This window comes from Electrophorus electricus, chromosome 4 (genome assembly GCF_041902795.1).
Source record: "Electrophorus electricus isolate QZ-2024a chromosome 4, ASM4190279v1, whole genome shotgun sequence".
Lineage (NCBI taxonomy): Eukaryota > Metazoa > Chordata > Actinopteri > Gymnotiformes > Gymnotidae > Electrophorus > Electrophorus electricus.
In genome coordinates, this window is record NC_137500.1 from 12670326 (window position 1) to 12685823 (window position 15498).

General features: G+C 42.2%; 1 protein-coding gene across 2 annotated transcripts; it reads left to right on the forward strand.

Moving 5' to 3' along the window:
• Positions 1–344: 344 nt before the first annotated feature.
• Positions 345–13916, forward strand: pthlha (parathyroid hormone-like hormone a). Of its 2 annotated transcripts, none has more exons than XM_081713862.1 (4): positions 345–540; positions 6250–6369; positions 11758–12276; positions 13077–13916. In XM_081713862.1, exons 2-3 carry the CDS (start codon positions 6263–6265, stop codon positions 12251–12253), a joined length of 603 nt encoding a protein of 200 aa, XP_081569988.1. In that variant the 5' UTR covers positions 345–540; positions 6250–6262; the 3' UTR covers positions 12254–12276; positions 13077–13916. The 2 variants fall into 2 exon arrangements, with proteins under 2 accessions (XP_081569988.1, XP_026859871.1); XM_027004070.3 differs by lacking the exon at positions 345–540 and adding an exon at positions 5230–5738.
• The last annotated feature ends 1582 nt before the right edge of the window (positions 13917–15498 follow it).

The following is a 15498-nucleotide window of genomic DNA, read 5'->3' on the forward strand; positions in this document are numbered from 1 at the left end:
TGCATGGGTGGTGTGAAACACATAAAACAACACACCAATGTGATTGTCTGTTTCAAAAAGGGAATAACACGCTACAGGTTCTTTTGGCATTCCATTACAAGCCACAGTGTAAGTGTATATTTCAGTGTTTACATATGTGTGTGTGTGTGTGGGGGGGGGGGGGGGGTTAGGGGGAGTGTGTGAGTAAGTGCATCCTTTAATTGTATATGCAGAATGTCTTGTATTACTGTGAGCCAGTGATGATGACTTTTTAGTGATGTCAGCAGTGGGGCTTAACCTCGTATATATATTTTGAAAATTCAGCTTGTTTTACAAGTAGGAACAGAAGTCCTCCGTGAGTCAGTACAGGCTTCAAACACGCTTACGGCTGTGGCAACATCTTCCTGGCTGTAAGTTAACAAAGGGACATGTCTGAAAGACTACTATGAAACCAGGACAATACTAGCAACCAACCAATTTAATTTTTCTTCAAAACTCAGAACCAGTCCTGGTGGATTGCTATAACGTTCTGGGAGGAAACCTCTGCTATTCAGTACAACAGTAAGTATAAATGGATTTTGCCATCCACCATATATTTGTGTGTGTGTGTGTGTGTGTTATTTTAATTTTATATTTTGATGTGACAGATGATCTGCATTTGTGAAATTCTATCTGCTTTGCCTTGCTACCAACAAGTACTTAAGTTAAACTGGTTATTTCTAAACACAGGGTCTTGATCGGTCACTTAGGAAAGGTAGCCTTTCTGCCAGTAACAATACTACCTTCACATCATCGCTATCTTCAGTTATCTTCAGCACTGCACCTTAGCAGTGGCCATTCTTCTTAACAGGCATATCATGCACACAATCTTCTTCAGTGAGAGAAAATCACTGTTTCTCTTGCACTTATGCCTGTTTTCTAGAACATGTTCTGTGTTTGAACATAATTGTGATAGCCATGGCACATTTTCACTCTATTGTCTGTCAGTGACATGGGCAAGCGGACCTTCAGCATGTCCCCTCACACACGGCAGGGTTTTCAGATTCCCACTGCTCACATGTCCGTGGGTAGCAAGATGCCATTCTTCACCTTCCCAGTTGAAGTAAACTCCCTTCTCTCTAGTGTGTAATGAAAGGCAACTGCAAGCTTCTCTGAGTATTGTGTAGAGGAATAGGCTGGATCCTTAGGTGTGGTGCTAGTCTATTGCTCAGCACACACCCAATAAGCATAACGACTCCCAGAGAAGCTCATCAAACACGAGACAGGAACTGCACATGGAGAGCTCCCCTACACTCTCCCTTTCCCTCTGTCTGTCTCTGTGACGGTCCATCTGGTTTTGGCTCCAAATGATTTGTGCTGTATAATAGGATGAAGCATGTGATAATATAATGATAGTCAGCAAATGTTAGCTTGACATGAATACCTAGTCTGTTTATGGTTATAGTTATGGTTTATGATCAGGCTGGCTGTTTTCAAATTACAACATTCTTTAGTAGTAAAGAGGACTGAATTGAACTGAGAGCAGAAGAGAAATGATGCGAAGTAATTTTTATGTGTACTGAATAAACATCTGACAAACGTGCACCCATGAAAAGACATAGCAAAAGACAATGTTAACAGAGAAAGTGCCAAATGTGGCCTTGGAGGAAGTGTATTTCCTCAGCTGTGACACAGAATAAATGTGGAATATTTTCTGTGTCTCAGAGCAGGCTCATGCAATACAGATGTGGAGATCCTTCTGTGTTCTTCTCTTCATTAGGGAAGAATAGAAGCAGTGCAGGAAGAAAGAGAGAAAGAGAGAGAGAGAGAGAGAGAGAGAGAGAGAGAGAGAGAGAGAGAGAGAGAGAGAGATGGATGAATGAGGAAAAAACTTGTTAGATTAAAAGTGGACATTTGTTTTGTGTATACTGCACCCTGCCAAAAGGCAGCAATTTTCGATGAAGCTAAAGCAGCTTTCCTGGCCTGGTCCCCACTGCCTGCTGCCTGCCAGGAAAGACTTTTTTCACCTGTTTATATGCAGGTAAAGTAGACTTTTTAGTGGCCTCGAATGAGGTCTCTTTTTCCTAGCACACGTGAAAAGCTTTATATAAGTGGGGCGAGGTTCACATGAGCCATGGACTACAACAGGTAGACAGAAGGGGACAGAGACGCAACTTTAATGTGGATCCTCTGAAGATAAAGTAGAGGGCTCTCTAAGCTATTGCATAGAGAAACAGAGACTGTAAACTGACAGGAACTGTACTAATTTGCGCTCTGCTCCTTTACTTAAGGGCAGACCTTTTATCATCAAACAGAGGCAGTGTAATAAATAGACAGCTGCTTCTGGGTGAGGAGAGCAGCCTGGTTGTTATTAGACACTAATGAGTGAGTGGGGGAGGAAGAGAACAGCAGCATTCAGGTTTATTAAGTCACAAATGCACAACACATGCTGACAGGCAGCCGGTGACCGGTGCCCTCCAAGATAGACTATAATTGACTTGTTTTGTAAATACTAGTATAAAGTCCTAAACACTGTTCTAAGGGGCCCAATGGATGTGAACCATTATCTCAAAAGCAGGAGATTGCAACACCTTTCAGCGCCTAAAGCACTTGAATCCCCTCAAGATAGTTTGTTAGCGAGTTGATGACCATATAGTTAGTACCTGTTCTCCAGATGCAGTAAACAAGAACAGCTAAGCAAACTGTAAGGTTAAGAAGAATTCATAAGACAGAAGGTTTATTTAAAACCTCTATACCTAACAATTCATATTTAAGAGTAACTGTGACTAAGGTCTCTAACGTTTGATTGATCGTGGCTGCTGTGAGTGCTGGCAACTTTGGCATGAAGAAATTCCCAGAATTCCCTTAATGTGTCTGTGTGTGGTATGCTGACATAAAAGACAGGCCTGAAAATCAATGTAATTAATTTAACTATCTGTAGAGCAAAACAAAGGTCTCATTTCTGGGAAAGCAGAAGAGAAATTAATAATAAGATTCTAAATGTGGGGAGATTAACATGGATACTCTTGTTTACATTAAGAGATTATCATTATAACCACAACAGTATTACAACTAAACTATAGTCACAATATTAAATGATGAAGAGTAATTAGCAAATTAGTCACATCAGTGGTATTTTTAATTTTATTATTACACTGAGCATCATCTGCAACAGTTTGAAATAGCACTAGAAGGAGCGCTGGTGCTGGCTAGCGGTCATGAATCCCCCCAGCAAATGTCTCTGCCCAGCAGGCGAGCGAGTTCTCCTGTTGGGAGAATGCTGCATGCCTGTAGAGTGCTAGAGGCCCTCCAGAGTAATAGCCAAACATTTGAAAAAAGGTGATGTTTTGTAATCCCAGAGCAGCAATGAGAACAACCGGATTATTAAGAAGCGTGGATTATTCAATTCTTTTGAACCTCAATGATTAAAGTAGGAGGAAATAAGGGGGGTTGGTTAACAGAGGCCTGAGGAGGGGATGCTCTCCCCTTAACTAACCTCTGAGCAGCCAATAACAGGAAGTGGGTGCAATGTCCACGCCTACACACTCTCTCCATCTGACAGCGACTGAAATATCCAAAAACTCATCCCAAATGCCTTGCTTTCTCACATACGGCTGGAAAGAGAAAACAAACTTTGAAAGGTCCCAGGAAAGAGAAAAAAGGCAGTCCTTGAAGGCATTATGCTGAGTTAGATGGTGAACTCAGGCCAAAGCCTCATCAGAGCACTTAGGTATCTCTCCAGCTGAGTTACAGGGAGAGAGAGGAATGTTTCCTATAACCAGCCTCCAAAGTCAAAGAGGAAAGGCTGCACCTCCCGGCTCCTTGAGGCACTTATGCGTGTGGAGTTCGCAGGGTGTAGTGGCTGTTGTGGGTCCAGCAGAATGCCCCAGTGATTATGGTGCAGTAAGACTAGGCCTCAGAACATGATGCAGCTTGGACTTTGGGAGTGTGGTCCTCCAGGTCGATGACACTGAACATCACAGACCCAGCGGCACCAGACTCAGAGAAAACACAGAGGCTCCCTTTATCTGAAGCCAGATTTGCTGAAACCAAGCTCTACTGAGGCATGTACAGCTCAATATCAGGTGACAGTGAAGCCAGGGGAAGCTTGGTGAGAGAGTAGTGTGCATCGTTTACAAGGAGCTGTGTGTTTAAAATCTGCCACAGAAAGGCCATCCATGGCCTTTAGTCACTAATCCATCACCACACACACAGCACCTGCAAAAGTCGTCAAACAAGACCATGTTGGGGAGTCACAGACAAAGCCAGCTTCCCTCAGAAAATGTCAGCAGACTTAGTTTCAAAGACAGATGCAGGATGGGGATTAATGCTTACAGAACTGACCATCCTAATCCTCAGAGCTCTGCTAATGCTTGCAGAGCAGCGCTGTTATTTTATCATCTAAAGACCTTATCCAATACACTGCTGCCTGCTGACAGAGGGAGACAGACAGACAGACAGATCAGATCAGATCAGATCAGTTAAGACTTTCTATTTTAAAGGTTGTATACTTATCTCCATTCTTAGGATGCTGAATGTTACCCCTATGATCTGAACTATGGCTGTATGTTTACAGTAGTTTGATGTAGTGCACAGTGTAGCAATTTCTCATCCATGCTCGTTATTCATACTTGTTATGAAACAAAACAGAAAAATGTCTCAAGCATGTGGAAAAGAAATAAGTGCACATAATTAATAGCTCTCTGGTCTCTCTTATAAGTCACTAGTGAATATAAAGAAATCCTGTGCCACAACCCCAGCGTGTTTGTTTCTAATGAGCTTTGCCATGTCTCTGAACCTGGTGCTCTGGCCTCCAAATGCAGTTTATCACACGCACTAAATTGGCTATTGTGGGTGTGAAGAATGTTGTGAACTTCCTTCAAGTGTGTTTTTAGGGATGTCTGCATCTATTGTGTGAACATGTGTGAGCAATGAATTAGTATTTTTCCTTTTTTTAGTTCTATTTTTACTTTTTTTTTCTTCACACACCACACTCGCATAAACACGCGCGCGCACACACCAATTCCCTTATCTCTACACACTCTGAAATGTTCCTTGTGCGCCACCTTCTTGCCACATCTGGCCTTTCTCAAAGCACACACACTCCTGCAGTACACAAGGGCTGAGTCTTTGTGAGGACTCCCCAAGCCCGAACCTCCCCCCTCCCACTCTTCCTCTTTCCTTTACCACCTCTCCTCCTGTCCTCCCTCCCACCCTCTCTCACCCCTCCCTCACCCACAACCTGCACAGACAGTTATGCTGAAACTTTCCCATCACCATGCCGGTCCCTCGGCCACCTCTATAACAGTCTGGACCTCAGCTTCAGCCAGCAGAGCAAGAGAGACTGCCTTGCTGAGACCACCTGGAGCACACGCATACAACACACACATACATATACTGACTCTCACTGGGCTAACTTCACATCACGTTGCCTCTGGATTCCTCCGTGGCTTCTGCCGTTCGGCTTGGTTTGGGTGATTCAACTTTAGAAGAGTTTCCTTGGAGATAAGGGAGAAGAAGAAAGGGACTGGTTGGGGTTTTTTTTAGAAAATGACTCCTGCTGGAGAGTGAGTCTGTGCCTAAGTTGGTGAGGTCGTCAGAGGACGTCAGCACCTGGATTCACCTGGAGCGAGCCTGCTTGTTGAGCTGCTTTTGGTTGCCGTTGTTTCCTCTGTTGGGTCCTTGCAGCCTGGACGTTCTGAGAGAGCTTGCTCTGTCTTACAGTACTGTAAGGCAGAAGTAAGTGGAGACTCTAAGAAACAGACATCACTGTGGGGAGAGTAAGTTCTCTTTCTCTTGTCTTTCTCTCTTTTCTCTTTCCCTCTGTCTCTGTGCGTGTGTTGGTCCTCGGAATTGTTGCATTTCCCCAGCTGAGTTGGGTTTTGTTATGTTTTGTTGTGGCTTAGAGGACTTGCTGGAATTCTTTTTTTTAAATTGTATTTATTTATCATTCCTCTTTCTCTGAAGTGGACTGGACTGGTTTGAGTTAAACATGCACTGCAGGCTAGAAGTCTGAACTCCCCGACTCGTATTTTCACAAAGCAGCAGGGGAAAAACAGGACAGTCATTTGTTTAGTGGTTTAAATGAATTGTTCCATTGTCTGTTTTCACTTATGCACCAAAAATAGCATGATGTACACAGGCAAAAGTCACATTTCTCTATACACTACCAGGTCTACCGACCCTCAGTTAGCTACTTTTAAAATCAGTCAGCTGCTATCCACCTTTCTGTGTCCTCTGGTATGTGGGCTGTGAACTTCATCTTACAGTGTGTGTGTTGTGTTGTTGTAGACTGAGCATAAGGATGTTGTATTCATGGAGGGTGCTGCAACATTGGTGCTTGGCCGTGTTCTTGCTGTGTTCTCCAGTGCCACATTATGGGAGGCCCATCGATGCCCTCAGCAACAGAATGTAAGTTTATGCATTTTTTATCATCTAATGCTTTTTTTCTTCTTTGTAAAACACTTCTTTCTTTAATTTCACTAATCAGTAGAAATACATGTATATTTACATAAAAACATAAAAGCAATAATATTAGCAGGGATTTAAATACTAATAATAATAATATTAACTATAATAGACTTTTTTAATTAATGTTATATATAAGAAAGACCATGATGATGATGATGATGATGATGACGACGATAATAATAATAGTTATTAATATATATTTATTATAGTAATATTTATTATAACTATTAACAACAACAATAATAATATATATTTTTTAATTATTATTATTTAGCTCACCCACTGTTCAGTAGGGGAGTGAGTTGGCTGGCTGTAATACGCTGGAAAATGTGCTTATTTGGAGAGTGTGCCAAGAGCTGTTTTGATAGCTAGTGCCCACCTGTTTGTTTACTCAGAGGGTGAGGGAATGCCTGAATAACCATAACCTGACCTGATGGAGCACTGATCCCCCCCACTCACACACCCGTCTCTCAGATCACCCTCAGTTCATCACAATGTGCAAGCTGTCCACTACCCTCCATTTCTACTGACTCCCTTTGGCTTTGTCAGTAGGGCTTCAGTATTAGGGAGCACACAGGAGTGAGGGAACGGCTGCGTTAAAGCGGGGAGTGCTGATCCTGGATTAGGCTGCAGCTCAAGACAAATGGGCTCCCCTGCTGGAGCCTATCCAAACAAGCTTCATGTGCTGCTTGCCAAAGGCAGGGCCCAGGATGCAGAACACCGCCACAGAGAGGTGCTTCCCTGCCTTGGAGAGCTAACCCCCCTGCAGTGTTGGGGAACCCTCGGCCCTGCCTTCCAGTCAGCTTGTATTGAAGTAACGAGGAGGGTGAGCAAGGGTGGGTGAGATGGGAGTAGGGACTCGCGTGTGTGAGAGACAGTGAGAGGAGGCATGATTGCATGTTTAATGACTCGTGTGTGTGTGTGTGTGTGTGTGTGCGTGTGTGTGTGTGTGTGTGAGAGAGAAAGGCAGTGAGAGTGAAAGGGCACCTGTGCACATGAGTGTGTGCCTACCTGTTCCAGAAATACTGGCAATCTGTAACTTTTCAGCATTTCACTTGTACCATCAGCAGTGTCAGCTCACTGTCATGGGTGAAACACAGAGCACAAGCAGGTCGACAGCCAAGACAGATATGGATGTGCCTGTGTAATCAGTGGGCGGATGAGGGTGGATGAGGGCAGCTGTATGGGTGAAGGAACAGGCACTGCCCCAGCCTCTCGCCCTGCTGCCTGGGCTCAGACCACGGTTGCACTCATAGCTTAAGAACTACAGGGGGCGGATCTGAAGGAGCTGCGGTGTTGTTGCAGGACTGATTCGTACGTCTGTGTTTGAATGAGTATGTGAGTGTGTGTGTGTGCGTCTGTGTCTGTGTGTGTGTGTGTGTGTGTGTGTGTGTGTGAGAGTGAGTGCTTGTGTGGTCCCAACTCCTATACAGCCGAGTTCCAAACATGTTTGTTGGGTTTGGAGTCTGATGACTGGTTTGTTGGGGGTGTTTGGATGAGACCATGGGTCTGAACATTCTTTTTGATGTTTAATAATCTGCTTTCCAAAGACTGTGATGCATCAATTGACCATTGGCCTCTGAACGTTAGTAAACATTGAGACTTTTTTTCATTACTATCACTCTTGCAGTGAGCAAACATTTTTGTGGGAATAAACAAACAACAGTGAGCAAACTTACACACCGAGCAAATGTTTTATGTGGTAATACAAGCGCTATAGATACAGTTGTAGGTATTAATCAGTAGAAACCAGAGCCAGGGCGTTGGCCTCAAAAAACAAGAATGAAAATACATAGAATGATTCTACTGTGTCTAAAATAATCTAAAGAGCTGAATGTTTTGTCCTTTTGTCCTGATAATATCTCTAATTTACTCAATTCTTGCTTGCACAGAGGATATTAAAGGATCATATAGAGTCATCTGGGTCCAAACAACACAGGTTCACTCTCAGCAGAATTCACTCAAGATCTTTTATCTCCATACGGGCTCGCAAAAACATCCAGAAGGGCGTTCACCATTTACAACAAGCTAACGCCGACAAGTCCACAGAGTTTGACAATCTGCCACTGGGCACAATATCTCCTATCCAAGTTTAACCTGGCCTGGTGCCAGGTTCGCCTGGAAAGCTCAAACACACATGAGCCACAGAAATCCCTGTAGCCATTCTGAAACCAGCACAGATAAACGATCTTTACACTCTCAGGTATACCAAGCAGCACCAGATGGACAAGTGCCAAATTCTCACCTAGTTATCTGCTCTTCTAACTCTTGGTGTCTCTCATTCTGCCTCTGCCTCATTGTCTCATTTGATCTTGGCTTATTTGAGGTAAAAACAAAGCAAAATTATTTTCATAAGGCACCTTAAGGATATATCTGTAGTGACAATTATAGTTTAGCTTATTAACTGCTATATGCACCATTATTTGAAATAGAATTAAAAAGCCATTATTAATCATTATGTAACTTCACCAACTGCAGCATTAGAAAATAATGAAAGTTTTGAGCAATTCCTTTTTGTGAGCATTCAATGTACACTTTCAGTGTGGTGTCAGAACAGGTTCTTTTTAATAAGCCTATATCTCATGACTACACTCCTGACAAACGCAAGTTTCAATTTCAGAAAAATGTTTATCCCCTTTCTCATGCTACAAATTTGCAAATTCTTCACCTGTGCTGGCAAAAAAAAAATATAATTATATATATATATATATATATATATATATATATATATATATATATATATATATATATAGACACACACACACACACACATATTCAGTGGTGTGAAAACTACAAATTAATTTTGGATTTTTTTATGCAAGGGACTTTCTACTTTTTCTCCTTACAAGTTTGTACACCCCATGTGCCCCAAAATTAACTCCAAATAACCAAAGGGGTACACTGATTAAGTCTGGTTTAGCACCTATCTGGCCACCTAATCCTAGCAGGGGACACTACACTGAGGCTGACTGATGTATTTGACTGGCAACAGTAACTAGAGGGTGGAGAGCAACCCAGTATGAAATCCAACACAGTGACAAAAATGATAATATAGTTCCGCTACTCCTCGCCCTCTCAGTGCTGACTCAGCACCTTTATGCTTTTACACTCTTTCTTTTTTACTCTCTCTCCCTCCTTCACTTCACTCATTATGTATGATGTCCTTCATGTCACTAGTTTCCAGTTTTTATCTTCCTTCAACAAGACCTGTGTTATGTTTAAATTCCACTGAAATATTCAGCAGTACTGTGTTGGACAGTGCACAGAGCCTTAAATCTGGTTTTGTTCTTTGTCCTCTTAAGCACCTGGTGTTGAAATAACGAAGAACCATCTCTCATTCATGTCTCTCTTTACTATACCAAGCAAAATATTCAACAAATATCATATACCAATTCATATGAAAATATTCAACAAATATCACATTTAAATCCACAGCCTATAAAAAGACACACATAAAACTATAGGAACGCAATATAAGGATTATGTATTTTCAGTCTTCTATGTAATATAGTCTTTTGGTGTCCTGTGCCCATGTTGGGGATTATTATAATCTGATATTCAGAACAAGGTTTTTTTGTGTATACTGACAGGCTCCAATGTTCATCTTTTACCTTCATCTTGCAACTTTATTCATATCTGTTAACTGATCTGCGCACGCTGAGCAACAGGCTTTTCTTTCGTGTAAGCGATTTGCACTCCCATGACACTTCTGGCTCATAAATCTCTCAGAATACATGGCTAAAAAACGAGGAGTGACAGAACGGAGCGGCTCTTTTCCCCCGTAGCACACGTGCGCCCGGGCCGCAACGATGTTTAGGAGTCGCGGGAGGGGGATAAACGGGTTTTGCAAAGGAAAACGCATCTGAAACGGCGCGTCGGGAAATATTCACACGGATCAGTTTAACGGAACGGGGAAACTGGCAATATCTGCACCGTTACAAATTCCGTAGTTTGAGATTCTGATTTTTGGATTTGATGGCTCGGATCATACCTGACCAGTACAGACAAATACGACTACCGCGGACCTGTTAGGCTTTGACCAAACTGCGGTAAGTTCAGCGTAAGTTGCTGAAATAAAGTTTCACATAATCAAGCTAGGACTTTATTTTTGGACCGCATATGACCTCATACAGAGACAACAGAATACATCTGGTGTTCACAGACGAAATTAAATGTCTTGAACATCAAAGAACATTATTGTGTATAGTTGGAGTGATGTTAAGCAGAAATACATCGGCTTTAAACGCGTGCTAAGACATGACTGAACATGTCTTGATGTGACCAACCCTTTCATTCATATACTTTACTGCCATCTGCTGGTCGCTGCGATACGTACATCCTAATTTCGACCCAGCAGCTGTAGAAAGTGGGTTTCAGACCCACCACCGCTCTCTCTCCAGAGTAAAACAGTGAATATTTTGAAATAGCACTGAATTATGCTTTACTTTGGCACATTCAAGGCACCAGCTCTGTGATATGTGTAATTGTTTCAAGACATTTGGACCATATGCCCAGTATCCAAAACTGCATACGATAGCAGAGGGCTGTTTGACTGCAGAAGCTGTCAGTTGTCAGAGGTACAGGCATTCAGACTTCTAAATTATTTAAAGTGAGACACAATGGCACTATTAATTAGAATAACTGCAAAAAGAGTTTAGGTTGCCTTTCAACATTTTAATAATCTTTTCCTACAATGAATGGTTCAGTGTGGTTACTGGCTTTTGTAATTGTACAGCAATGTACATCTTAGGACAGTTCTGACATAGTGTATTTAGAGCAGCATATCTCAAAACTGAAAATCTCCTGGACCCCCTGCTAAGTGGTATCATGGCCCAGCACCTTCTTTGAAGGTGCTTCACATCACCATGTTGTGATATGTTTTTGTGAAATGCTGTAATGTTCACAAAGGGGTCACTGCTTTGAAAGGAGGAGTGGACAATTTGCTGCGTGGTTGATCCATGTTGTGGATAAATTGTTAAAATGCACTGTTTTGCACTGTGGGTGTGAGTGGTGTCATTTGTTACAGTTTAGCGCTGTAATTTTGAGAAACCAGGCACACACACAGCCAGTTAGCAAAATATTTTAGTGGGGAAGATGCCATCTACTTAGGCTAAAGGGTCCTGACATGAACCTGGCAACCAGACAAATCAAGGGTTGTGGGCCATGGGTCACTATGAATGACCCCCACATACAGCTTGCATAAATCACTTTCTTTCTAGTCATGAACAAGTGTATATGTGGTCTTTTTGTTTCATATCTCTCTCTCTCTCTTTCTTTCTTTCTCTCTCTCTCTCTCTCTCTCTCTCTCTCTCTCTCTCTCTCTCTCAGTAAACGGTCAGTGACGCACGCCCAACTGATGCACGACAAAGGCCGCACGCTGCAGGAATTCAAGCGGCGCTTGTGGCTGCAGGAACTGCTGCATGAAGTGCACACTGCCGACATCCGTGAGGTGCAGCAAAGGGGCGGGGTCAGTGGTGGTGGGGGTGGCATGGTGGGCATACCTGTGGGCGTAGGCCTCAGCCTTGGTGACAGCATGGGCCCAGGCACCGCCCACCCGAAGCCTGCAGGTGGCACCAAGAACTTACCGCTCAGCTTCGGTCCGGAGGATGAGGAGGGCACAAACCTGCCTCAGGAGACCAACAAGTCACAGACATTCAGGGACAGCGCACTGAAGGCCGGAGGCAAGAAGAAGAAGAAAGGCCGTGCAGGCAAGCGCAGGGAGGGCGAGAAGAGGAAGAGACGAGCCCGTTCGCTGGGCTGGGTGCCAGCGGCGGGCGAGGTGGGCAGTGGCTTTCACCTGGAAGGACGAACGTGGCTGCACTAGGACACTGTCAGGCTCTGACAACGGTAAACAGCCTAGGCCTACTGCTCTTTAAATCTCAGAGTCTCGTCTTTTTTAATCACAGGCAACGCAGACTCAGTGAGGAAGTTTATAGGAAGTAAGTCAACTAATGAGTACGATGCTTTACTTACTGGTAATTTTGGTAGTTTCAGTTCTGCATTCATAGCACAAAAAAATGAACTCAATAAGGAAACAGTAAAGTAAAATGTATCTGTGTGGATTTGGAGTTTCATTGAGGCCACCGTCCCCCATATCCATGTCTGCACACTCACTGCACATGAATGTACACACGCAAAGTCACTTGAAGACACCCACCTACTTCGATAAACACATTTCACCTCTTGCCTTTTGGTGCTTCCGCACAGAGGAACTGTGGTCTGTTTGATGTTGAGTGGAGGGTGAGCAACATGCGGGGGTTCGGGGTAAAGGGGCATGTTTGCTCAGGGAAGGGTGTCTCCTTTGCATAACTGCAAACACATGTAAGAATCCCCCCATTTGCTCACTCTGCCACAGAAAAATAATGAGGCATCACATATCACATACACACACATACACACACACACGCACACACACACACACACACGAACAAAGAAACAAAACATGCAAACCAAAAAAATACTTTGTATTATTACATTTGCAAAAGACATTGTGACCTGTTTTTGTGATACAGCACATATGGTGTATTGTTTAGTATTTAGTGAATTAATTACAATGAAATAAATGGTAGCTTGTTTCTGCTAATTTAGCAGGACTGTGACTCTGGAGGTAATCTAAAGTTAATTTTCTCTTTTTTTTTGTCTTTCAGATCCATGAGGACATTTTAAATGGACATCTAAAATGTTACAGTACTCACTGTAATAGTGATTGTTTGGAAAGTTATAGGGACATATTTATTGTTTGTAAATAATCTCAATGCACCAGACTAGTGACAAACGAATAATAAAAGATGGTAATAAAACATTATTCAGTGCTCTGTGGGTCTACAGATTTTTGTGAATACTTTGCTTTCTTTCTTCTTTTTATTATATATATATATATATATATATATATATATATATATATATATATATATATATATATATAGTTTTGTTTTGTTTTTGTTAGGTCTATGCCAATTATCAATGTCAGATTTGCAGTAATTTATTTTGTTTGAATGGTGTATTTATTTTTTAAATGTATCAAGGTGCTGCTGACCTATATTTTTGTACCATAATGCACTTTAGATATATAAATATAAATCTATATACAAGTAATGTTGTTGATTTATTTTGTGGTTATTTGAAAGAAGAAAACAGCCCTACCCTTATGTTTCTTCCCACTTCTCTGTTTAGTTGTTTGTTTGTTTGCTTTGGCATCCATTTTGTTTATGTTTACTGTTTATATGTTTGTTTTCTGTTTCTTTGCTGCTGACCTGGATGTGCCCTGTGTCATCCACAAATTCAGTCCTAAAAACACTATGTAAATGGTTCTTTCCCAGACTGTCTACCGCCCAGGACAGGATACAGGGTGTTTGTGTCTTGCCTTGTTGGATCACAGCTCAAACTGTACATAAACAGCACATGCTATTGACTGAAATCTTGTCCTATGGCACTTGCACTGAGTGAATGATCCTGTATTGAACGGATTAAACATCTGAGTCACCCTGCATTCTCCTGTGTGTTGTGTTTGTTTGTTTGTTTGTGTGTGTGTGTGTGTAGTAATGAAATAGAGGGCAACATGCAAGAGTGCCTAGTTACTAAAAATATCACAAATTTTTCAATAATGTTGTCCATCACAGAAAATGGGCTCATGCACATGTTAAGTGGTTTAATTTATTTTTAAGTTCAAAGCCCAGCAGTAAAATGATTTTCTTCAGAGCCTACTTACACTCCACCAGAAAGACACATGCATACATGCACACACATTCAGGAGACACTTTACAGACACAACCTGGTTTAAAAAGCACAGATCGTCATATAGTCACGGACAACCCATTTACATGTCTCAAATGGAGCCGACTCCTGAGCAAATTGTGGTGTAATTAGGATTTTCTGCACTTCATCCACAATACCTTCAGGCTGCTTGTCTGACTCCTTCTACCAAGCCACATGAAAGTATGCATGAAAGCATGAGGGGAGCATGGGTGAGAGGCAAGATGGAGAGGAGAATTCAGATAGGATGAGAGGGAGGGATAAGTGGACGTGTTGAGAGTTTGGATAGGATGAGTGTTTGGATGGGATGAGTGGGAGGGATGAGTGGATGTGTTGAGAGTTTAGTGAAGATAATGGCAGCAGCCTAAGTACTGAGAAAAGGAGAAACTGAGTCGCTCACACGCATGGAGAAAGCATCATTATGCTCTCTATTATCTGGAGCCAATCGCTCTATTGCTCTCACACAAAGAATGACAGTGCTCAGCTTTTCCATACAACGTGAAGGCCTTGGCTTTCACGTATGGAACCTCATGCAGCAATTCCACTCAGTTTCTCTGACATTTAATGGACTGCCATGGACTTGTAATAGATGTCAAACAGGCAAACTACAACCATAAACGACGGCTTACATCACTCATGGCATGGCCACCCAGCCACACCTACAGAAGAAGGACAGCGAGGTATGTTTCATGCTTCTAGATCTCCGAAGCTTTTTCCACTTTCCACCTCCTTCAGCTTTTCTGCTCTCCATCACCACATTTGACCTGTAAAGGTCAGATATTTACTATTCAAAACGTAACTGTGTTCAGAAAATAAATTCTTTTACACTCAGTTACTAGCAGATATACCACTTCTCCATATTAACCACTTGTTAGTACATTGTACGTTGATCATGTTGTGGAAAGCAGACTGCTCTCTACTGATTAGGAAACTCAACTTCAGAAAGCACTACCCTGGAGCCTGTCTCTCATAGCTATTATTAAGCAATTTATTGACATCATTATTGACATTAGCCCAGGGATTTGCATATCAATGTATTTTTATAATAGATAACCAGAGCATGCACAACCAGATCTTCTACAACCAGATATATCTATAACCAGAGCAGCTACACAGTCTCTACTACCTCTAAAAGACTGATAAATACAGTGTTCGGTTGATGTTAGTGAAAGGCTAAATAATATAGCAGACCTGACTTCAAAAGAGCAAAGAGACGTGGGCTAACATAGCTAAACTCCCCTGACAATGCTGACAAAGAAACTTCTGTTCTGAAAGACACAATACAGAAAGCACACGAGCATCTCACACAGGCGTGAC